Below are 26,074 nucleotides of genomic sequence, written 5' to 3'. Positions count from 1 at the left end.
GGCACTACATTGAACTTTGAGCTCCCTAGTACCCAAAGCAAAAACAGGAAGATATCAGAGGTGACTGTAGAATTCTCACTGGCTCATAAAGGAAGGCAGTGCCTGATGAGCAGCAGAAACAAGCTGCTTATAGAGATAAAAAGTTACTCAGGGAAGAATTATATGATTGCCATGCCAACAATTGGGAACCTTTCAGATAGTAATACTACCTACAGATACATGCTTGCTAAATTGATCTGTGCATTCAGCAAGCCCCCCACTGAGCATGACAAGAAGAGTTTGTGTTGCACAGCCATGGATACCCATAAGGAATGGGTAGAATGGGTAGAAGGCTGTGTGGAATGTTGATTTTAAAATGGGCTCTGGAGGCCGATGGGAGAGACATGATGTGTGGTCTCTTGACCACAGAAGATCCACTACCTAGACAAGGTAAGGCAGGGTTTGAGGAGCTGCCGCATTCCCCCAAGAGCAGTAGGTAGGATGGCCTCTGAACTGCATACAGTAGGGGTGCATCCCAGCTAGGTCAGGGAGCCACAGGTAGAGGAAGACCAAAGCACAAGAAACTTGTCTCATAGAGGAAGGATGTCAAGGATTAGGTCAGTTCTTCTGAAAGTAAATAGGTAAATACAAGTTAATAGATCTTGTGTACTTATTGTTTAAATAATATATACTGTGCCAACTCTCAATATACTCTCTCTCAACTTCAAATTCACCCTTCATCACCTACTCATGAAAATTAAGATGGGCCCTTTAAGTATTTTTTCTTTGCCAGCTGGCACAATATTAAGTTTTGTCAGTTGAGAGCACTGGGAAAAGGCGTTCTCCTTCCAAGTTCCAGCAGGCTCCTACAGCACTTAGGTGGCTGTGTAATGGAAACACCTCCCTGAGAACAGCCTTCCTGGCCCCTCTAAGGTGGATTTCCAGCAGGTTTCCCATGGTGGCACCACAGAAACCATGCTGTGAGCCCTGCAAGGACTGTGGGCCCAGGGCGCTCCTTCTCAGCCCCAGCAGTAGTGGCTGCTCCTTGTAGCTGCTATTGCTATAGACTCTGGCATTTTCTCTGCTTCTTACTATCCAAATTCTCTTTAATTCTATTACAATTGGTAATTCTTCATATTAAAATTTCCCTATTCATTGTGTAGTTTCTCTCTCCTGACTACTTCTGGCTGATATAGCATCTGTTAGAAACATTTTCTCCAGCTATTAAAAAAAGTCTTGTATGGAGCTCACAAACACCATTTTTAATGCCCACAGATTGACATCATCCATCCAGCTGACAGCTGAGTGGACTGTGTGCCAGACTCTCAAGGACACAGACCCTGACCTGAAGGAGTTTGTGATGTAATGAAAAGCTCAAGCACATAAACCAACAATAAACCATCTAGGCACTCTGATATAGGAATATATTTTGTGGGAGCTCCAAGAAGGGAGTCCTGTCAACATCAGGACCCTGCTGGTCCAGCTATTCTGTCTCTCCCCCAACCCCAGCCAGCACACCTGCTCAATGCCCCAGCACTGTACACTTTGACCCCTGCACTGGGGGTCAGCCACCCCCTCTCCACAGGATGAGGAGAGCTCAGGCCCAACTGGCTCCCAGAACCTCTGCAAATCTCTGTCTTTGGTTCAATCTCCCAGGACAGCCCAGGTCCCTAGGAGTAAGCTGAGGGTTGGACAAGGAACATTTGTGTGTGCATGCAGAGGGGATGAGGGGCAAGTTGGGGCTGTTGGGCAAAAGATCCACAGTCCTGTGCATATAGGACCCTTGGTCTGAATAGAAACGGGAAGGCACTGGTGTCCATTTGTGCTCCTGCCAAAGGCACCAAATCATCCTGAGCCTCTCCCTAAATCCATATACCCACAGCACTGACTGCTCTCATATCTCCCTGCCTTACATATGGTTGATATGCCCTGCCTCCGTCTCCCACCTGGGAAATTCTTCTCTCCTGCTCCACCTCCCTACCCCAGTAAGATTTGTCAAATAATAATAATAATAAAAAAAAAACAAATACATGCTTAGTAAGGACTTTATTCCAAGGATTGTTGCAAGAACTGGAGATAGAGACTGTTGCAATGGGGAGAATGTTCTGTTCATGACATCTGTGTAGCTCAGGGTTAGGCAAAAAGGGCAACAACCCCAAGGACCAGGGAACCCATGTGGAAGCCTCTGGAGATAGGTTTGAGCAACTGGACAGATAGTGTTCCATCAGCCAGACAAGGGTACCCAGGAGGAGGAGTGGGAAGTGGACACAAGGAGGCCCATTTGGGACTGCTGAAAAGTTGGTACCTGTGGGCCACATAGGTAGTATTTCCAGCAGATGGTTAGAAATATGGGTCTGGTGCTTGGTTGAGAGATGAAGGCCACAATACAGATATGGCACCACCGACATGTGGCTGAAGTGAGCATACACAGGGGGACTGAGGAGGGGAAGGGGAAGGAAAGCTGAGGACAGAACACTGGTGACATCATCTTTCAAGTGATTAAGGGAGCAGGTCCAGTGCAGGAGTGGAGGAGAAATAGGTGAGAACAGGGCTTAATCTTCCTGACTTTGTGTCAGCATCTTGAGAGAGATGATAGAAACAACTACCTTTTGGACCATTCTAAGGATCGATGAAACAATTATGGCAACATAATGCACCTGGATAGTGTCTCACACTTCATTACATTAAGTAACACACAGGTCCAAGGCTCAAGAAAAGCAGGGATTTCTGCTCATTCATTACTGTTACTCCTAAAGGCACTATATAGACAGTAGAGCCTCAGGAAGATCTGAATGGATGGCTTCTTCCTCATCTGGATGTGGGCCTGGAGTAAACCATTTGGCAAACGGGTCACAGTCCTGTCATCCAAAAGGAGAGATGCTAATCTGTCCATCTTAAGTCATCAGAGAAAACTATCAAGATCAACAATTTATCTAAAGCTAGAGATTATTTTTATGGTTGGTCTGTCATTGCTTTTGCTTATGCACACCAGGCACTATTTATTTATGTATTTATTTAAAGTTTATTTATTTTGAGGGGGAGGGGCAGAGAGAGAGAGAATCCTAAGCTGGCAGCACAGAGCTCAACAGTAGGCTTGATCCCATGAACTGAACCGTGAGATAATGACCGGAGTCGAGATCAAGAGTTGGATGCTTAACCAATTAAGCCACTTAGCTAACCTCCACAAGGCACTATTTAAGGTCATATGTGGCACTAAAGTATAAAGTAATCACACATCTTGCTTTTACTCAAGTGATAGATTTCTAAAAGAGATGGGAAATTTTCCTTAAGTCAGTCATCTCTGAGAATATCCTATTATACTTAGGCACACTCTTTAAAACCTCCCAAGTATTTTCTGGACAGTCTCAAATGATTTGCTAGATCTTCACCTCTTTTAAGTTGTCATTATCTACTTTGACACTGGGTAACCCATACCTTTATTCAGAAATTAGCACAAAACTATTGCTGCTCATTAAGAAGACAGCCATCCTAAGAGCATGACCAAGACACACCGCCACATGCAACTCACAGTGATTATTTAGCAGCACCTGCTGGTGGGAATCATAAACACCCTGGATTTGAAATGGAAATTTTTTTAGTTATGGCAAACTGTATATACTCTCACTAGGAACAATCTAGCACTGAAGGAAGATTTTATTATTTTTTGTTATTGTTGAATGTGGAGGGGGAAAAAATGGCCCACGTTTAAATGGATGGTTCTAAGATGGAAGGATTTGAAAACTCGATACACCAATGTACACTGTGAAGTGTGTGCAAATGTGTGAACTGGGGTCCACAAAATGAATGGCAATACAGTGACCTATCCTTTTTGTTATTGTGCTATTCTTTGTATCTTTAAAAGAAATATTAGACACATTTTTCCTCTTGGAAAATACAGTTGAGTTTTATTTGCATCTGCTAGTCAAAAACAGAAAAAACATCTATCTTCTAAAGCAGAAATTTTGATGTGGAAATATTGAAAATATTGATCAAACCATGTACCGAGGCTGTCCAATGGGATGAAATGGGTGTGACATAATGTCTGCATTCCAGTGATATTCTCCACTCAATGTCACATTCACTTATTTTTTTTTTTTTACAGAACAGCTTTAAAAACATTTTTTAAAAAGAAGCTCTTAGCAAATAGAAATTGATAAGTATTAGAGTGATACAGTGTCATAGGAACTATGAATTCACCAAATTCATGCAAACACAAGTTCTAACCACTACCATAAAACACCCTTTACTATGACCAAATTAGAGAAAAGGAGATCCTGAGAGGAGCTTTCAAAAATTTCCCATGTACTGATATTCCTGAAATCCCATCAAACTTGTTCGAATCTTGAAGAGTTTTGTTCTTTATGCTTCTTTTTAAAGTTAATATTTTTGTCTATGTGGGGTAACACTGTTAAAACACTGAAATTAACAACTCTGCAATAAGAAACCAGGAATGAACAGAAATAAGTGAGGAATACAGTGTAAGCCCTGGAGAATATTACCTGGCTTTGGCAGGGGGAGATAATCTGCCCTCTTTCTTTAGGTGTCTAACCTAAGGGACATTACAAGTGGTTTTCAGTTTCCAGATGCCCAAAAGAAATTACCCTCAGCTCACTTCTTCCTGGAGACATTCTATTGACAAAGCTGTGTTGGTGTGTAAGACTGTCAGAGCCAAGTCTTGTGGGAAAGATTTAGAAATGCCTGTTGTTGTTGTTGTTGTTGTTGTTGTTGTTGTTGTTGTTTTGTGTTTTATCCTGGAGCAGACGCATGTTACGGCAGGAGACAAGGAGGGTCAGTAACACCTTCCCACCTGCTTCCTTAGTCAAATAGGCATACAGACATTAGAGCAGTCTGAAAATTACTAAAAGCAACTGAGAGCTCAGAGGGCACCAGAATAAGAAACTGTATATGAACCAGTGCACTGAAATGTCTAGGACCAAAAGTTTCTTGTTTTTGTGTTTTACCTGATTGAAGTCAGGTGAGTTGGTAGTAGATATAATTCTGAAAAGACCTGCACACATCAGCACTGCTTGGGGTGGGGTGCGGGGGCGGTGATTCTCCCTAATTCTGGGCTTCATTTAACAAGCTCATCTGGCTCTCACATTTAGTCTTTGTCAGCAATAAAGGTGACATTTTGGCCTCCAGCTGCCAGTTTTACTTTTCAATTTCTTTCAGAACTCAGGTGAGGAAAATGGGGGGCTATTTATCAGGCCTCAGAATGTGCTACTTTCCCTCCCTCCCTCCCTTCTTTCTAAACACTTGAAGTACTGCAGAAAGCGTACATATAAATGCACAGCCTGACAAATTTTCACAAAACAGTAGCACCCATGTAACAAACACCAAGATCAAGAAACTTACCAGGACCCTGGAATGTTCCCCCAGGCCCCCTCCCGTCACCATCCTTACTTGGAATAACCGCTATTCGGACTTCTAGCCACACAGATTCAATATGGGTGGGTGTTGTGGCTTGGTGTCTTGTGGGTTTGTTTAGCTGTGCACTTGGCTTTACACTTCTAGACTTGGCAGAATTTAAGATTTAGGGAGCCTGCTGCTTTTAATTTATGGGTAACAGCTACTTGTAGCTAAGAGAGGCAGGAATTTCAGCAAGGGTCAGAAGTCTCACTTGGGTCTCACGGGGCTAAAATCAAAGAATTAAATCAAAATCAAAGCACAGCTGAGTTCCTTCTGAAGGCTCTAGGAGAGAATCCGTTTCCTTACTTTTCCCAGCTTCTGCAGGTGCCCTGTGCTCCTTGGCTGTGACCCCTTCTTCTGTCATCAGAGCCAAGAGTGGCACTTCTCTCTGACCTGTTTCAGTGGTCACATCTCTCTCCGACTACAGCCAGGAGAGGCCCTCAGCTCTAAAGAACTAAGTGATTAGACTAGGCCCACCTAGTCTGGAGAATCCAGGACCATCACCGCAGCTCAAGGTTGTACATCTATTGTCTCTTTTGCCAGCTCAGGCTACATATTCCCAGGTTTGGAACATTAGGGCACAGACATCATTGGTGGTGGCGGGGGGGGGGGGGGGCGGGGAGAGGGAAACACTGTTCTATTTACCACAGGGAGAGAAGTGAAAGAATGCTTTCCTCTTTAAATGTCTGGTAGGATTCTAGGGTGAAGCTATCTTGGCCTAAACTTCATGAGGATTTTAATTATGGATTATCTCTTATTATGAAATTTCCTATTAATTTTTTATCAGTAAGCTATTTTTAAAATCGATTTATCATTTCTTCTGTATTTTCAAATTTATTGATGACACTTTAATGCCTAACAGGATCTGTAGTGACATCTTCTTCATTTCCATTGCTTTTGCCTTTAACTTTTTAAGAAAAAATATCAGGCTTATTGAGGTATATGGAATATTTCCACCACTCTAAGAGATTTCCTTGTGTGCATTTGAAGTCAATCTTCCTCCCTCAGCAGGCCCAGCAACTACAGCTGATTTCTGTCCCTATGGTTTTGCTTTGACAAAAATGTCACATAATTGTAGTCATATAGCCGTTTGTGTCTGGTTTGACTTAGCAAAGTACTTCTGGATTTATTCATGTATCTACATGTATCAGTGTGCCCCTTTTCATTGTATGATGAACTACAACTTGTTTATACATTTATCAGTTGATGGACATTTGAGTTGTTACAAGTTTGGCAGATTATGGAAAAAACTGCTATAAACATTTAAATACAGGTCTTTGTATGGACAAATATTTTCATCTATCTTGAATACATTTTTTAGGACTGGAATTGTTGGGTTTTATGGCATGGCAGGTAGAACAATGTCCTCCTAGAGATCTGAATCCACAGAACCTTTGAATGTTAGGTTGCATGGCAGAGGGAAACTAAGGTTGCTAGCCAGCAGATGGGGAATTGCTGCTAGTGGGCCCCATGTAATCACCAAAGTCTCTTAAGGTGGAAGAGGGAGGGAAGAGAAAAAGGTCAGACTGAGGCCATGTGAGGATTCAACTCACCACTGCTGACTCTGAAGATGGGGGAAGCAATCATGAGCCAAGGAATATGGGCAGCTTCTAAAAGCAGGAAAAGGCAGAGGATTCTCCCCTAGGGCCTCCAGAAGGAACAGATCCCTGGCCACACCTTGATTTTAGCCCTGTGAACCCCATGTCAGCCTTCCAGCCTCCAAGAATGTAATACAGTGTTTTTTAAGTCAATAAGTTTGTGGCAACTTGTTATAGCAGCTGTAGAAAACTAACACATATGGTGAGGGAACAGGAAGCTGGCCGACTTTCCAAAATGACTGAACCATTTTGCATTCCCACCAGCAATGCAGTGTTCTAGTCATTCCACAACTCCCCACCTTCATTTTCGTAATGTCAGGTTTGTTGTTTTCAACTCTAGCCATTCCAAGCCTCTTTCCTTTCTTCTTGGTCATTCTTCCCTTGGTTTTTTAATCTTAATATATCTTTTTAAAATATAGGAAATTTGGATTTTTTTTCTATTTCATTAATTCCTGCTTTCATCTTTATTATTTTGCTTTGGATTTAATTTACTATTCTTTTCCTAACTTCTTGAGATGAATGTGTACAACACTGGTTTTCAGCCTTTTTTCCCTCCTAATACTAGCATTTAGGATTATAAGTTTTAGCCTTTTTTCTCTTCTAATGCTAGCACAGCATGGAGAATTACAAATTTTGAGCCTAAGCATAACTTTAGCTGTTTCTCACAAGTTTTGATAATAGGTTTTCATTATCATTCAGCTCAAAATATTTTTCAAATTTCCTTTTTGATTTCTTCTCTGACCCATGGGTTACTTAGAAGTTTATTTGTTAGTTTCCAAATATATGGGAATTTTTGTTACTACTGATTTCTATCTTAATTATATGATGATCAGTCTACATGTAACTCCTTCAGAAGGTACTCAGGCTTACTTTGTAGTCAAATGTCCTGGTCAGTTTTCATAAATGTTCCCAGTAGGCCTGAAAGCAGTGTGTGTTCTGTGATTTGGGGTATACTGCTCTATAATTAATTGCTCACCAGGCCAATGTGGTTGAATGTTTTCTTCAAGGCTCCCATATTTGTACTAATATTGGTCCGCTTGGTCTATCATATACAAAAGATGTATGGAAATCTCCCAGAGTATGGATTTGCATACTTCTCCACATATTCTCATCAATTTTTGCTTTAAATATGCTCACAGAGGCTGTAATGTACATACAAATTTGTTGTTATATATTCTTGTATTTGAAGGTCTATCTCCAACAATACCTTTGCATTAAAGGTTTTTTTTAATATATAGAAAATATAGCTACACATTAGCTTTTGGTTAGAGTCTGCATGATGTACCTTTTCCTATCTTCTGTCTATGAAGACAGAGAAAGTTTCAGGCCTCTCATAAAATGATTATAGCTGATTTTTAAAGACTTTGTCTAAAAAAATTATAGCATGTAATCAATGTGATAACATATTTACTTGGGTCTACATCTACCATATTATTAAATGTTTTCTGGTTGTCATACCTGTTTTATTTTCTTTGCTTTCTTTTGAATTATCATTTATTAGACTAGTATTCCCTCTGTCAGTTTGAAAGTTACATACTTTACTGTGTTTACGTGCACTCTTACGAAGTCTCATGTTACTGGGCTGACTGGGACTCATTCTCCTCCCAGTTAATGGAAGAACCTTAGATGACTTGATTTATCCCACTCCCCCAATTTATATGCCACTCTAGTCTTGTGTTTTAGTTTTCTGTATATTTCCAACTCTTTAAGACGTTATCATTGTTTTGCAGTCATTATTCATTTAGATTTATCCATTTGGTTACCACTTCCATTACCATATATACCTTTCTGCATCCGTATTTTTTAAACACTACTTATTTATTCTATTACACAAGAACTGCTCACCTGTTTTCAGTATGGAGGTTCCTCAAAAAATTAAAAATAGAACTACCCTATGACCCAGCAATTGTACTACTAGGTGTTTGCCCAAAGGATACAAAAATACTGATTCAAAGGGGCACATGCACCCCAATGTTTATAGCGGCATTATCAACAATAGCCAAATTATGGAAAGAGCCCAAATGTCCATCAACTGACGAATGGATAAAGAAGATATGGTATAGAATACTACTTGGTGATGAAAAGGAATGAAATCTTGCATTTGCAACAACATGGATGGAACTAGAGAGTATTATGCTATAAAAATAAGTCAGTCAGAGAAAGACATACATTATTTCACTCATATGTGGAATTTGAGAAACTCAACAGATGAACACAGGGGAAGGGAAGGAAAAAATAAGAAAAACAGGGAGGCAAACCATAAGAGATTCTTAATACAGAGAACAAACTGAGGGTTGCTGAAGGGGAGTTGGGTGGGAAGGAGGATGTGTTAAATGGGCTCTGGGCATTCAGGAGGGCACTTTTGGGATGAACACTGGATGTCATATTTAAGAGTTCAGGTTCTACTCCGGAAACCAAGACTACACTGTAGTCTTGAATTAAAAAAAAAAAAACTTTAGGGGTGCCTGGGTGGCGCAGTCGGTTAAGCGTCCGACTTCAGCCAGGTCACGATCTCGCGGTGCGTGAGTTCGAGCCCCGCGTCGGGCTCTGGGCTGATGGCTCAGAGCCTGGAGCCTGTTTCTGATTCTGTGTCTCCCTCTCTCTCTGCCCCTCCCCCATTCATGCTCTGTCTCTCTCTGTCCCAAAAATAAATAAACGTTGAAAAAAAAAAAAAAAAAAAAAAAAAAACTTTAATTAAAAAAAAAAAAAAAAAAAGAACTGCTCACCTGGACTGCAGTCTCTCTACTGAGTCACCCTGCCCAAGCCAGTTCCAGCTCCTCCAATACATCTTTTCTGTTAACTCTGGAGGAATATCTGACCATGTGAGGTCAAATCTTTCCATGGCTCCTACTGCCTGTGGGATTGGGTTTATAAACTCTTTCTTGATCTGTCCCCTAATTCTAAAATTTCATCCTCACTCTTTTTCCACATCTCCCCTATACTCTCTACTCATAGTTAGCTATTTTCTAGAGTACACAGATATTATCAAAAACATGCTATTCTTTGTACCTGAATTATGGTTCTCCATTCACATATCTAAAAAACTGCTTCCAATCCTTCAAGACCCAGTCACTTCCCTGAGTGCTTTCTGGTGTTCTGTGGGTGAGATAAAAGCCCTTCTCAGACTACTCTATGCGTAAATTTGCTCTCTTGTCTTGTTACTGTTCTGGTTGCTCCATTAGAGCATGGCTAGCCTTAACCATGTGTATGCCTATTTCCTAGCCCAATAGGAAAATGGGGCCTAAACTGAGTTCTTCTTCAAAAAGGGGATAATAGTCCCTGTAATGTTTTTTTCCCCTTTGTGTTTTTCTGAAGCTGAAATCATAGTCTATGTGAAAAAGCTTTAAAGATCAGACAAGTATGTAAAGATTAATGGTTGATAATGAGGTAATTGTTTCACATGCTTTATGGAAAACAAATTACCAAAACATGTCTAGCTTTATTTTGTTCCCAAGGAATTTATTAATTCAAGCTTCATTGGATCATAACTCACTTTGTAACCCTGCATCTGGATAGTGAAGAATAAATCAGGTTTGTAAGAAGAACATGAACATTATAGTGTATTTGTTCTCAAAACTTTTGAATCTCAAATAAATGAAATAAATTAAAGATCACATTGTCAGTTGAAGCACATGTGGTGAGTCTTGCTTACAGCAGAGTCAGTAGTAGTAATAAATGTCTTCAGAGTCTTAGGCAGGTTTCCATAATCTTTTCAACTAGAAAATTGAATAATTTTTTTTTAACATTGCCAACAACCAATCTGGCATTTAAACTTACTTTATTAAAGTTGAGGATAGCTGTTTAATACATAGTTTGATATAATAAAACTACAGATGACCAGCACTCACATCACATAATTGAGCTTCCAGGATGACACTCCCCTCAGCTAACGCTCAGTGCTGTGGCAGTGGATGGGCTCTGTACGACAGGCTACCTGCCCTCAGGGACTCACGGGCTCTCCTGCTCTCACCTTCCAGCTGGGCTCCGTACAACAGGCTACCTGCCCTCATGGACTCAGAGGCTCTCTTGCTCCCACCTTCCAGAACCTGGGCATTACTGATCCTGAGAAGAAAGTTCAGAGCTTTTTCTGTGATACTTAAAACTTACTTTACTAATGTTTTAAAAAGCTAAGAGACATTTGTGAATTTCAAATGCAAAACTGGAATTTAAGGTGTTTGTTCTGATAAATTATGCTATGAAATGAAAGGTTTTATTTGCAACTTATACAATTTCATGAAAATATACACTGCTCAGAATCTGACATAGGCTAAGTAAAACATTTTGTTTTCTGAAAAATACTGGTAATATACACCTCTGTCTTAAAATAATTCAAACACATGATTAAATGAACTAATTTTGACAAAATGTTTCTTTAAGATGACAGTTTGCAAAAAGAAAAGTTAAGGTAATTTTAAACCAATTTTAGTAAATACGTAAATATATTTTATTTGTCAAGAGGATATTTTATTTAGGATATTCAAGTACAAAAGTGAAAAATTATATACCTATCTATGACTGTTAAGAAAAAGTTAGAAGGCATCCAATTGTTCTAAGAATACTATGAAGGCACTGAATTCAAATATCTCAATATATGAGTTATCTAAATTTTTATATCTTTAATATTCAGATGCTGACAGATATTTTCTTAAGAAATATTTTTAATAAGACAATTCAACCTTATGATTTTTTTTCCCTGGAAGACAGTTTTAAACATATAAAATATCCTAATGAAACAGAGTGGCAACACCCCAGATTCAAAGGTACTCATCACTAGAAAAGGGATTTATACCTGGATGTTATTACTTTCAAACATATCTTGCTCCATCACAACAATACTTCAACCACAATAAGGTATAGTGAAGCATAGAAGGCCATCATGTTACATAATTTCATACAAAAGCGTAGGATCATGTTATCAATTGGATAATGGTACAAAAATTAAAAACTTCTATAAAACTATTAAGAGATTAGAGCTTCAGGTATATAATACATTTTAAAACATATTTCCCAAATTTTACCTTTGGTATGTACAAAAAAGGAGTTCCTCTTGGAATATAAATGCAATCAGATAGCCATACAATGAATGAGTTCTGTATTTTCAATGTCACTGACACTTTGCTCCATGGTACAATGCATGTAAGTGACAATAACCAGGCAGCAGGAAAAATGATCTACATTCATCACAAACCAGCAACTTGAAAACCTCTAACAACAGTGAATATATAAGTGATATCATTCACTGTGGCTTATATATTAACTTTATACTTAAAAGCATTTAAGTGCCATTTGTGGCCATTTGCCAGATATAGAATAAGTGATACAGAAAATAAAAACAGCAAGAAAATCAGAGCATACTTCTAACATTTTAATAACTTTTGCTTGTGATGACCTTCTATGATCTGGAACCTTTGTTTTACATAAAATTGGAGCTGGAAAGAGAAAAAAAACCTTTTGATTGGTACAATAAAAAACTATATAGGAAATAAAAATTATTAAAATCATTAGTTTTACAAAGCTTTTACAGAAAGAGCAAATATACATCTAATATACTATAGGATATCTAGCTATGGGACTTTGGAAAAGAAAAAATAAAAATACCTCATCAAACTCTATTTTCTTGAATATTAATTCTTCTGAGCTCTCAAAAAACTATGGGCTTTGCCCTTACTTTATAAACAAGAACACATACTAATGGTTGTTAAGTGGAGCAGGGTGACAATTTTTACAAAGCAAATGTAAGCTGTCTTTCATACATGGAATAAACTTGGGGAATCCAATTTTAGTAACACTGGATTAAGATGAAAGGATAAGAAGGTAAAAGGTCCCTTAACTGTACAATTCAAAGCATATCTTAAAGCAGTAATAAACTATATTTATAGCTTATCTTTTGAAATTCAATTATTGAATAAAAATAGCTATTAAAAATCATATACATTTTTTTGACAAGTAATTGCATGCCCACTATATAGCAGGCACTGTTATAGGCTCTGGACATGGATGCATCAATGAATAAAACAAAGATCCATGCCCTTGTAAAGTTTATATGGAAGGATCACACATGAGAATTCCTTCCTTCTTTCTTCTCCCCAAACTATAAAATCCACAGGTCGGCTAAATCCACCAAAACCCTGTGGATTTACTTCTCCATAGTTTAAAAATTGGAAAGTCCCCATGGTCCAATGTTAGGTTTCCCTAATTATTTGAAGTCACAATATTCTGAAAATGCTGGGTTTGAAATAAGATATGATGATAAAATTAAATCAGAAATGTTGCTCTGTGAGGAACATAAGGAGAGCTGGATGCTGCCAAAACAGAGGCAGCTGAAATAAACTAAGGCAAAGAGTCACAGAGAAGCACTCTCAACAGAACAGGTTAATGATGAATTTCAAGAACAGTCAACTAGGCAAAATGACAAGGGCATTTTAAGTAGGAGAAATAAAGGACATAAAATATAGAAAAGAAAAAAAAACTTATTTTCTAAAATGTTGGTAACTTTGATTTTAACACATACCCCAAACCTATAAGCCTTGAGATTATCATCCAAATGCTACTCATGGCCACCCCATTGTACAGGGGCCCTCTCTACCTTCCTCTGCATCTTTACGTCCACCATTGATTTCACAAGCTCTGACATCAAAGCACAGGAGTTCAAATCGATAGCCTGGATCCCTTATTAAAATAAAAATTCTCACAAAATCATTATCAGTAGAATTTGTAAAATAAAAAAAGAGAACCTAAGAATTCGGTCTTTTATCAAGTATTACTTCTATGATTCCCCAACAAAGTATATACATGAAATTCAAAATATATATAACCAACGGTAGGTAAGTCAGAAGTTATTAGAAATACAGGCTAGGTGACAAAATAAGAGCAGCCATTCTTCCCCCCAGGTAGCTGACCCTTTCTACATTATGATACTTTTTTTTCACTCATTCATTTGCTCACCTTGGCAAATATTTACTGAGCACCTAATATGTACCAGGTGCTGTTCTAGATGCTGCAGAAACAGCAGTGAAGAAAAGGGACAGGTCTCTGCTCTCAAGGAGCTGATATTTTAATCACAAGAGGTTGACAAGGAATAAGGAAACTGGTAAGTTCAATGAAGATCAAACAGGGCAATGAGAAAGAAAGTAATGGAGGAATGGGGCCACCAGAGTCAGGGAGTTGGGGATGGCTTACTTCTTACGGTCTTTGTCCTTCTTCAGGTTGCTGCCTGATGCCATGTAGGACTGGTTCTGGTATATCTCTGAAGTAGCTTTCTTTTTTGAGAAAGCGATTATTTCTTCTTCCAAGAGTCTTCTCTTTTCTTCAAGCTTCATTCTCTCTTCTTGGTGAACTCTTTTAAGGTGCTCAAATTTAGCCTGTAGCTGTGAAAGAAAGGTGCAGTTCCCATCAACAACACACTGTGGCAGCACATGCACAGGAATGTTCTCCGGCTTAGCAACAATTTCTAACACTAACCTACACAGCAATCTACAAGTTTTCCTGATGTCTCGAAAGTTCATGCTTTAAGGAAAAATGTACATATGGAACTGCCTTGGTAACTTTAATTATAAATGAGTTCCCATGATGCAAAAGATGCATGAACAAAAACACATAATAAAAAAAATACAGTCTCATGTAAAATCCTGTTTTTTTTATTCTAATTTTATTTTTTCATTTTTTTTAAACATAATTGATTGTCAAGTTAGCTAACATACAGTGTATACAGTGTGTTCTTGGCTTCGGGAGTAGATTCCCATGTTTTTAAAACATTTGACCTTTTCTTAGAGTTTTCATTTTCTTGTTCTATATATTTCCCTGCAAAGCCTCTTCAAATAAAACTCTCTAAAATCCATGCTTAATAAAAGTGAGGGACACAAATTACAAAAGCAAGTTATTTTCCAAGTAAAGATACCAAATATAGTGAAACTGTTAAAAGTTCTATTGGTAATCCTGCTTGGAAAGTGTCAATTGTCAATTTAAATCAAGAACCTTAAAAATCTATTACATTTTCCCACAGTCATTCACCTTCTTGAAATCTAAGCTAAATCAAGAAATCCTAAATTGAGTAAGTTTTATTCATAAAAATAATCACTGTAGTTGAGTTTACAGCATAATGGAAAACAGCCCACATCTAATAAAGTCAAAAAGTAAATTTGTGCTAAATACACTCAATGCAACCATTAAAATGAGTTTGTAAAAGTTTATAACATTATAACATGATATTTCCTTGGTTTGTTTATCTAGAAAAAGAATCTAGGGACTTTAGTGGATCCTATATCAATGAGCCGCGTGTCTTGCCTGCCAAGAACACACGCACAGCATCCAAAATCTAGATAAAAAAGGTAATTTTTTGAATTCCCTGGTCTAGTTAGATAACGTTTAGTATTTTCAGTTCTGGGTAGCATTCATATAAAAAAGTAGGACTTGGTTTCTAGAAAAGATGGCATATAAGAAACTGAAGAGCTAAACTCCATCCTAATAAAAATTCACTGTTCCAAATATGGAAGAGGCTGTCTTGTGCGCCAGTAAATCCTGACAGGAGATGTATTTAAAAGGAGACAGAACAGGATTGAAACAGATTAAGTAAAATTCTTCTTCCCTAAAATGCTTTTATTCCTGAGGATGGCATTTCAGAGAAGCATCAGTTCATTAGTATTTGCTTATTTCATAGTTCCTGCTTTTACAAAAATTTATGTGTGTGTGTGCATGTGTATTTAAAAAGTGGGGTTCATCTAGTTGTCATTCAAATCAATGGTATACACAGAGTCACAACTGAGTATGTGTGTATCTTCTATAAATGTGGGAGAGGAGCTGAGTAAAGCCTGGAAAGACAGGATACAGGAGTGGATTTAGATTATGTGTATAGGAGTGGACTTAGAGGACATGTATAAAGACATCTCTGATTACTTAAATGTAGGCTGCATACTCTATATGCATAGTTAAATATCTTGAAAGGTTATAGACTACTTCATAGATCATTCATGAAGTTGACTAAAAATTGCAGAAATACTGCAAAAAGAAAAATGTTTTAAAAAGGGAGGCAGAGATAGGTATGACTATTATTTACATAATGTGGAATTCACAACTTTTGACAGCAGCAGTCTATTCCATGTACATAAAGCACTCACTTATGGTTCCACTATGTAATTCAAACATATTTCAAATACTCAGAAGCAGTGTTTACAAAAGATATAGCATATTGGTGGTACTGTCTTAAGGGCATTGGTGAGAAGTTATCAACAGCACAGAAGGTCTCCTGTTTTTTTGACCCTGACTCTAAAGTATTAATGATACTGGCTTTACAGTATTAAAACTAGCCATGAAGTACCTTGTAACATTAATAAGAGAGGCCCAGAATCTACTGCCTATAATGCTATATAGTTAAAAATTTAGGGAGCACCTGGGTGGCTCAGTCAGTTAAGCATCCAACTTCAACTCAGGTCATAATCTCATGGCTCATGAGTTCAAACCCCGTGTTGGGTTCTGTGCTGACAGCTCAGAGCCTGGAGCCTGCTTCGAATTCTGTGTCTCCCTTTCTCTGTACCTCCCCCACTTACACTCTGTCTCTCTCTCAAAACTAAATCAACAGTATGGAGGTTCCTAAAAAAATTAAAAAATAGATATACCCTATGATCCAGCAATAGCACTGCTAGGAATTTACCCAAGGGATACAGAAGTGCTGATGCATAGAGGCACATGTACCCCAATGTTTATAGCAGCACTTTCAACAACAGCCAAATTATGGAAAGAGCCTAAATGTCCATCAACTGATGAATGGATAAAGAAGATGTGGTTTATATATACAATGGAATTCTACTTGGCAATGAGAAAGAATGAACTCTTGCCATTTGTAGCAATGTGGATGGAACTGGAAGGTATTATGCTGAGTGAAATAAGTCAGAGAAGGACAGATATCCTATGTTTTCACTCATGTGGATCTTGAGAAACAACAGAAGTCCATCGGGGAGGGGAAGGGGAAAAAAAAAGTTACAGAGAGGGAGAGAGGCAAACCATAAGACACTTTTAAATACTGAGAACAAACTGAGGGTTGATGAGGGGGGAGGGGAAAGTGGGTGATGGGCATGGAGGAGGGCACCTGTTGGGATGAACACTGGGTGTTGCATGGAAACCAATTTGACAATAAATTGCATTAAAAAATAATAAATAAATAAATAAATAAACATTAAAAAATTAAAAATAAAAGTCTATAAAGGATCTACTGACAAACGGTCTTTCTCTTTTTCTTTCAACCATGTGATTTGAAATTCAACCCTGAATTTTCAATTTCCTTTTAAATAATACACATTTAAACAAGATAATCTTGTATCGGATTTTAAAAATTAAAAACTCAACTATGGGGCGCCTGGGTGGCTCAGTCGGCTAAGCATCCAACTCTTGATATCAGCTCAGGTCATGATCTCAGGGGTCATGAGATTGAGCGCCACGTCAATGTGGAGCCTTCTTAAGATTCCTCTCTCCCTCTACCACTCATGCTCACTCTCTCTGTCTCTGTCTCTGTCTCTCTGAAAAAAAAAAAAAAAAGAAAAAAAAAGAAACAACTCAACTGTAAACCACTTCTACATCTTTTCTCCTCACTGGAAAAACTAAGAATCATGATATATGAGAATTAAACTCTTAAATAGTTTCACTCTACTTCTATCTTAAAGATGAATCTACTAATGAAAAAAAAGTCAGCATCCTCATTTCCTGCTCATTACAACTCTTTCCTCAATTTTTATACTTAAAAATAACTCAAAACTAGGGAACTATTCTTGGACAAAAGAGACTAAACAAACAGAATACCCGAATGTGATATGAGACCTACAACTGAATTCCAGTTCAAAAATAAAAAACTAAAAAATCTGTAAACAAATAAAAGAAAAAAAACAATAAAAGACCATCTTGGACAACTGGGGAAATGTGACTGTGGACAGGAGATCAGGTGAGATTATGGCATTCCCATTAATTTTCTTAGGTGTAATACTAGTACAATGGTTATGGAAGAAAATGTGCCTAACTTCAGAGATGCACACTGAAGTGCCTAGGGATAAAGTGTCATAATATCTACAACCAGCTTTCAGATGACCAGGGAAAAATGGACACCCCTCTCTCCCAGATGCATACACACACACACACACACACACACACACACACACACATATATATATAAAATAAAGGTGGCAAAACACCCATTGCTAAATCTAGGTGTGGGGAGAGACATAGGTAGGTACCGTTACTTTCACTTTCCTGTTCGAACTTTTTCAAAATACAAAGTTCAAATTCAAATTATAAACAAGAGATATCAGACTATTAATTTTATAAAACTACTTACAAGTATACTTGAAAAAATAAATTTGTAAAAATATAAATAATTCAGAAAATCTTGTATTATCAAGTTCACTTGTATTAACATTTTTGTCTTAGAAATTCCTTTTTGAACTCATCCTTTTTGACTCTCATCTTGAATGTGGCCATTTACTTAAAAGTAGCCATTGTAGTTAGGTCTATAGAAAATAGTTTAACTCAAATAAAACTAAAAGTGTTGCTTGAAGAACTAGAAGCAAACAAAACTATGGAAATAACTGCAATGTTTGTGTGTGCATGTGCACATGTGTGCCAAGGTTATCCAAAAGTGATTTGACCACCTGACTGGTCTGGAAAGCCTGAGTTCAAACTCAGAAGAGTTACTTAATTGTTTTCATAGTTACCTGTTTCATGGCATCACCCCAACAGCTCTCAAGAACTCTCAAGAAAGGTTTTATTAAGCCACGGCTAAAACATTTCTGGTTCAAAGTCAAGGTATTTATTCCATTAGACATTCTTTCCTGCTTTGCTGAAGATTAGTTGACCATAATTTTACTATTAGGTATTTACCCAAAGGATACAAAAATACTGATTCAAGGGGTACATATTCATAGCAGTGCTATCAACAACAGCCAAACTATGGAGAGAGCCCAAATGTCCATCGACTGATGAATGGATAAAGAAGCTGTGGTATGTGTATACACAAACACACACACACACACACAGCCTCAAAAAGAATGAAATCTTGTCATTTGCAACAATGTGGATGGAACTAGAATGCATCTACTAAACAGCGAAATAAGTCAATGAGAGAAAGTCAAAAAGCATACCATATGATTTCACTCATAAGTAGAATTTAAGAAACAAAACAGATGAACATGGGAAGGAGGGGGAAGAAAAAGAGACGGAAACAAACCACAAGAAACTCCTAACGACAGAGAACAAACTAAGGGTTGATGGAAGTGGGTGGGAGATGGCTAGATGGGTGATGGGTATTAAGGAGGGGACTTGTGATGAGCACTGGGTGTTGTATTTAAGTAATGAATCACTGAAATCTACTCCTAAACCAATAATTGCACTGTATATTAACTAAAGCATGCATAAATAAATAAATAAGTAAATAACAAAGTTAAGATACTTAAAACACCTCTTAGTGACCTAGTCCCCTTGGAGAACCACTTCTAATGGAAGACGATTTGCTCAAAAAAGCCAAATTTTTATTTGATTTCAGATTTTTAAAAGTCTGTATCCAAAGACTATGTGTTAAAATAGCTACTTTTTAAAGAACAATAAGTACTCTCCAAAAGCATCTCAGCTAAATTTTTGAGATAAATCTCTCAAACAGGACACCTAAAAAACAAATGCAGATCACATCAAACCAGTGTACTTGCCTCTCTTTCAGCTTCTTTCAATATGGCTTCTTTCTCCTTTACTCGCTGCACAAACATCTGCTTCATTTCTTCTTCCTTCCTCTGACGTTCACCATAAAATTCATGTCTTTTGGCTTCATAGGTCTCTTGAAGACTACAAAGTTATTTGTGGTACTCTCATGTTAAAAAGCGATGTAGGAAACTTTCAAACAGTCAAACATCTTGGATTAATCCTCATAAGTATACCATACTTTCCAATACCCTCTTACACACAGCAACCCAAAACATGGCATTTCCTATAGCAATGAGACATAAAAAGCCACCCGTGACACAGCTAACAGAGAGTACTGGACTTCTGAAATCTCTTTTTATAAGCCCTTTACAAGAAGTATTCTAATTTTACCCCAACTGAATTCCTCTTTCAGTCTTTGTTAATTGGCATCACTGTGTCTGAAAACCTTGAAGTCTTGAAGTCATCCTTGACTCTACCCTTACCTTACCTGATCACCAAAGTCTGGGAGTTCAGTCTGTGCCCCTGACATCATTTCATTCCAATCTTCTGATTTTTACAGATATCCTACCTCAATCTTGGTCATTTTCTGCTTTCACTATTGCAATATCATAACTGATTTCTGGGCTTTTAGTTCCTCTTTCACTTTCTTCTTTCTTTTCACTCCTAAGATTTTCCAAAAAGTCCCACAAATCTCATCTTTTTTTCCATTGCACTAGTTATGTTATCTACAGAATAAGGTCCCACCTCCTTTAAATAGCACTCAAGAAACTTCACAAGCTGGCCTAATTCTACCTTTCCAGATTCATCTCTTTTAAAACAAAAAAAACTTTATTTATTTATTTTGAGAGAGAGAGAGAAAGAGACAGAGACAGACAAAGAGAGAGATGGGGGAAGGGAGAGAGAGAGAAAGGGAGAGAGAATCCCAAGCAGGTTCCCTGCTGTCAGCACAGAGCCAGACGAGGGGATTATGAGATCATAACCTGAGCTGAAATCAAGAGTTGGATGCTTAACCAATGGAGCCACCCCAGATGCCTCTCCAGATTTGTCTCTTAACAAACAAATCTAATGCCCTAAGGTTCCAGTCATAACAGCCTACTCGTTGTTCCTAAAACACACCACAAATTTCATGCTTTAGCTTATGTGTCCCTGTGCTTCCCATGTTATTGCCCACCTCTCAATCCTCATTCTACCCATCTAACCTTCTACTTCTCAAGGTCAAATTCAAATGCAACTTCCTCTCTAAAGCCTCCCCTAGTCTCCCCCATTGGAACTAACTGTGCCTTTGAAGCATTCTCATGGCACTTTGTACCTTTTCCTTGGCATTTATATCCTATCTGCCTCTCTCTTCTAATAGATCATTATCTTTGTAACATGACTATACAGCAAAGCTCTCTAGACATTTCAGTCTCTTAATAAATGTTCATTTGGTGACAGAAACTGGCAGAAAGTAGAGCCAGATTTAACCAACCAGAGAAAGGACTGTACTGGAACACTATGCCTAGCTGCTCTTTCTTACTTATAGCATTTCAGATGTACTTCTTATACATCAGAAATGCCAAGCCCTTCCATTTCAGCTCTCTATGAGACTATCCTAAAGATTTAACAGGGAACACAAATGCACCTTCCAGCTGTGCTGCAGTGAGAAATTTCTACTGCTTACAAAAAAAAACTTTACATCTAAATAGATATAAAATGTGATAAATTAAGGCATTTTACAATCTTAAATGTTGTAACTGGAGAAATAAATCTTCCAAGTATAGAATTTTAAAAGTTCATGAAGAAATAGAGTAAGAAATGTTGCATAACAGCTATTATGGCTTATTGTGTGTGGTATGCAAAGCAGGTGTTCTGAGGAGGAAAAGATCCTAAACACTTTCTTTAAAAGCAAAATGTACAAACTGCCCTAGATAAGCACATAAATGTCCCAGATTTCAAGAACATTTTACTTTTTACCAGGCTTTTTGCTTTTCTGTGGTTGTTCTCGTCTTATTTTTGTTCTTTAAACACTTTTTTAATTTTTATTTATTTTTTTAAATTTACATCTAAGTTAGCATACAGTGCAACAATGATTTCAGGAGTAGGTTCCTTAATGTTCCTTACCCATTTAGCCCATCCCCTCCTCCCACAACCCCTCCAGCAACCCTCTGTTCTTCGTTTTTAAGAGCCTCTTATGTTTTTGTCCCCCTCCCTGTTTTTATATTATTTTTGCTTCCCTTCTCTTATGTTCATCTGTTTTGTATCTTAAAGTCCTCATATGAGTGAAGTTGTATGATATTTGTCTTTCTCTGACTAATTTCGCTTAGCATAATACCCTCTAGTTCTATCCACGTAGTTGCGAATGGCAAGATTTCATTCTTTACTCATTCATTACTCCTCATTACTTGCGGAATAATTAATGAATTATTCTTTATTATTTCATTACTCCTCATTACTTCTGGAGTAATACTCCACTGTACATATATACTCATTGTGGTTTTGATTTGTATTTCCCTGATGATGAGTGATGTTGAGCATTTTTTCATGTGTCGGTTGGCCATCTGGATGTCTTCTTTGGAGAAGTGTCTATTCACGTCTTTTGCCCATTTCTTCACGGGTTTATTTGTTTTGGGGGTGTTCAGTTTGATAAGCTGTTTATAGATTTTGGATACTAAACCTTTATCTGATATGTCATTTGCAAATATCTTCCCCCCATTCCATCAGTTGCCTTTTAGTTTTGCTGATTGTTTCCTTTGCTGTGCAGAAGCTTTTTATTTTGATGAGGTCCCAATAGTTCTTTTTTGCTTTTGTTTCCCTTGCCTCTGGAGTCATGTTGAGTAAGGAGTTGCTGTGGCCAATGTCAAAGAGGTTTTTGCCTGCTTTCTCCTCGAGGATTTTGATGGCTTCCTGTCTAACATTTAGCTCTTCATTCCATTTTGAGTTTATTTTTGTGGATGGTGTAAGAAAGTGGTCCAGGTTCATTTTTCTGCATGTTGCTGTCCAGTTTTCTGAGCACCACTTGCTGAAGAGACTGTCTTTATTCCACTGGATATTTTCCTGCTTTGTCAAAGACTAGTTGGCCATATGTTTGTGGGTCCATTTCTGGGTTCTCTATTCTGTTTCACTGATCTGAGTGTCTGTTCTTGTGCCAATACCATACTGTCTTGATGATTACAGCTTTGTAATACAACTTGAAGTCTGCGATTATGATGCCTCCTGCTTTAGTTTTCTTCTTCAAGATTACTTTGGCTATTTGGGGTCTTTTCTGGTTCCATTCAAATTTTTGGATTGTTTGTTCCAGCTCTGTGAAGACTGCTGGTGTTATTTTGATAGGTATTGCATTGAATATGTAGATTGCTTTGGGTAGTATTGAAATTTTAACAGTATTTGTTCTTCCTATCCAGGAGCATGGAATATTTTTCCATTTTTTGGTATCTTCTTCAATTCCTTTCATAAGCTTTCCATAGTTTTCAGTGTATAGACTTTTCACCTCTTTGGTTAGATTTCTTCCCGGGTATTTTATGGTTTTTGGTGCAATTGGGACTGATCCCTTGATTTCTCTTTCTGTTGCTTCACTGTTGGTATATAGGAATGCAACTGATTTCTGTGCATTGATTTTATATCCTGCCACTTTGCTGAATTCATGGATCACTTCTAGCAGTTTTTTGGTGGAATCTTTTGGGTTTTCTGTATACAGTATCATGTCATCTGCGAAGAGTGAAAGTTTGACCTCATCCTGGCCGATTTGGATGCTTTTATTTCTTTGTGTTGTCTGATGGCTGAGGCTAAGACTTCCAATTCTATGTTGAATCACCGTGACGAGAGTGGATATCCCTGTTGCGTTCCTGACCTTAGGGGAAAAGCTCTCCGTTTTTCCCCATTGAGGATGATATTAGTGTTGGGTCTTTCACATATGTCTCTTATGATCTCAAGGTATAATCCTTCTATCCCTACTTTCTTCAGAGTTTTTATCAAGAAAAGATGTTGTATTTTGTCAAATGCTGTCTCTGCATCTATTGAGAGGATCATGTGGTTCTTGTTCTTTCTTTTATTGATGTGATAAATCACATTGTTTTGTGGATATTGAACCAGCCCTGCATCCCAGGTATAAATCCCACTTGGTTGTGGTGAATAATTTCTTTAATGTATTGGTGGATCCAGTTGGCTAATATCTTGTTGAGGATTTCTGCACCCATGTTCATGAGGGAAATTGGTCTATAGTTCTCCTTTTTAGTGGGGTCTCTGTCTGGTTCTGGAATCAAGGTAATGCTGGCTTCATAGAAAGAGTTTGGAAGTTTTCCTTTCATTTCTATTTTTTGGAACAGCTTCAAGAGAATATAGGTGTTAACTCTTCCTTAAATGTTTGGTAGAATTCCCCTGGAAAGCCATCTGGCCCTAGACTCTTGTTTGGGGGGATGTTTTTATTACTAATTCAATTTCTTTACTGGTTTGGATCTGTTCAAATTTTTTATTTTTTCCTGTTTCAGTTTTGGTAGTTTATATGTTTCTAGGAATTTGTCCATTTCTTCCAGATTGCCCATTTTGTTGGCATATAATTGCTCATAATATTCTCTTATTGTTTTTATTCCTGTTGTGTTGGTTGTGATCTCTCTTCTTTCATTCTTGATTTTATTTATTCGGGTCCTTTCCTTTTTCTTTTTGATCAAACTGGCTAGGGGCTTATCAATTTTGTTAATTCTTTCAAAGAACCAGCTTCTGGTTTCATTGATCTGTTCTACTGATTTTTTGGCTTCAATAGCATTGATTTCTGCTTTAATCTTTATTATTTCCTGTCTTCTTCTGGTTTGGGGCGTTAGTTGCTGTTCTTTTTCCAGCTAAGGTTTAAGGTTAGGTTGTGTATCTGAGAGCTTTCTTCCTTCTTTAGGAAGGCCTGGATTGCTATATACTTCCCCCTTATGACCACCTTTGCTGCATCCCAGAGGTTTTGGGCTGTGGTGTTATCATTTTTATTGGCTTCCATGTACTTTTTAATTTCCTCTTTAACTTCTTGGTTAGCCCATTCATTCTTTAGTAGGATGTTCTTTAGTCTCCAAGTATTTGCTATCTTTCCAAAGTTTTTCTTGTGGTTGATTTTGAGTTTCAGTGTTATGGTCTGAAAATATGCACAGTATGATCTCAATCTTTTTGTACTTGTTGAGGGCTCATTTGTGTCCCAGTATGTGATCTATTCTGGAGAACGTTCCATGTGCACTGAAGAAGAATATACATTCTGCTGATTTAGGATGAAATGTTCTGAATATATCTGTTAGGTCCATCTGGTCTAGTGTGTCATTCAAAGTCATTGCTTCCTTGTTGATTTTCTATTTAGATGATCTGTCCATTGCTGTAAGTGAAGTGTTGAAGTCCCCTACTATCATGGTATTATTATCAATGAGTTTCTTTATGTTTGTGATTAATTGATTTTTATATTTGGGTGCTCCCACATTTGCAGCATACATGTTTACAATTGTTAGGTCTTCTTGGTGGATAGACCCCTTAATTATGATATAATTCCCTTCTTCATCTCTTGTTACAGTCTTTATTTTGAAGTCTAGATTGTCTGATATAAGTATGGCTACTCCGGCTTTCTTTTGTTGACCATTAGCTAGATGGTACTCCATCCCCTTACTTTCAATCTGAAGGTGTCTTTAGGTCTAAAGTGGGTCTCTTGTAAACAGCATACAGATGGATCTTGTTTTCTTATCCAGTCTGTTACCTTATGTCTTTTGATTGGAACATTTAATCTATTGACATTTAGAGTGAGTACTGAAAGATACGAGTTTATTGCTATTGTGTTTCTTGTAGAGTTGGAGTTTCTGGTGGTGTTCTCTGGTCCTTTCTAATCTTTGTTGCTTCTGGTATTTTTTTTGTCTTTTCTCCCCTCAGAGAATCCCCCTTAAAATTTCTTTCAGGGCTGGTTTAGTGATCACAAATTCCTTTAATTGTTGTTTGGGAAACTTTTAATCTTTCCTTCTATTTTGAATGACAGCCTTGATGGATAAAGAATTTTTAGCTGCATATTTTTCCAATTCAGCACATTGAATATATTCTGCCACTCCTTTCTGGCCTGCCAAGTTTCTGTGGATAGGTCTGCTGCAAACCTGATCTGTCTTCCCTTCTAGGTTAAGGATTTTTTTCCCTTGATGCTTTCATGATCCTCTCCTTTCCTGAGTATTTTGTGAATTTGACTATGATATGCCTTGTTGATGGTCAGTTTTTGTTGAATCTGATGGGAGTCTTCTGTGCTTCCTGGGTTTTGATTTCTGTGTCTTTCCCCAGGTTAGCAAAGTTTTCCGCTATGATTTGCTCACATAACCCTTCTACCCCTTTTTCTCTCTCTTTATCTTCTGGGACCCCTATGATTCTGATCTTTTTCCTTTTTAATGAGTCACTGATTTCTCTAATTCTTAAATCGTGCTCATTGCCTTAGTCTCACTCTT

General features: G+C 37.8%; 1 protein-coding gene across 4 annotated transcripts in view; it reads right to left on the bottom strand.

Annotated features, from left to right (window-relative positions):
* Positions 1-10,747: 10,747 nt before the first annotated feature.
* SEPTIN10 (septin 10) overlaps positions 10,748-26,074 on the bottom strand; it is a 66,536-nt gene continuing 51,209 nt past the window's right edge. For 2 of the 4 annotated variants that reach the window (XM_030310255.2, XM_030310256.1), the window contains exons 9-11: positions 19,667-19,799; positions 14,166-14,353; positions 12,339-12,415 (exon numbers count right to left, since the gene is read on the bottom strand). In XM_030310255.2, coding sequence (XP_030166115.1) covers positions 12,400-12,415; positions 14,166-14,353; positions 19,667-19,799 — 337 coding nt within the window. In that variant the 3' untranslated portion in view covers positions 12,339-12,399. Of the gene's footprint in view, positions 12,416-13,572; positions 13,656-14,165; positions 14,354-19,666; positions 19,800-26,074 lie in introns of all 4 variants that reach the window. The other 2 variants (XM_030310258.1, XM_030310254.2) reach the window with 2 other exon arrangements.

This window comes from Lynx canadensis, chromosome A3, assembly GCF_007474595.2.
Source record: "Lynx canadensis isolate LIC74 chromosome A3, mLynCan4.pri.v2, whole genome shotgun sequence".
Lineage (NCBI taxonomy): Eukaryota > Metazoa > Chordata > Mammalia > Carnivora > Felidae > Lynx > Lynx canadensis.
This window is presented reverse-complemented; position numbering and strand designations above follow the sequence as displayed.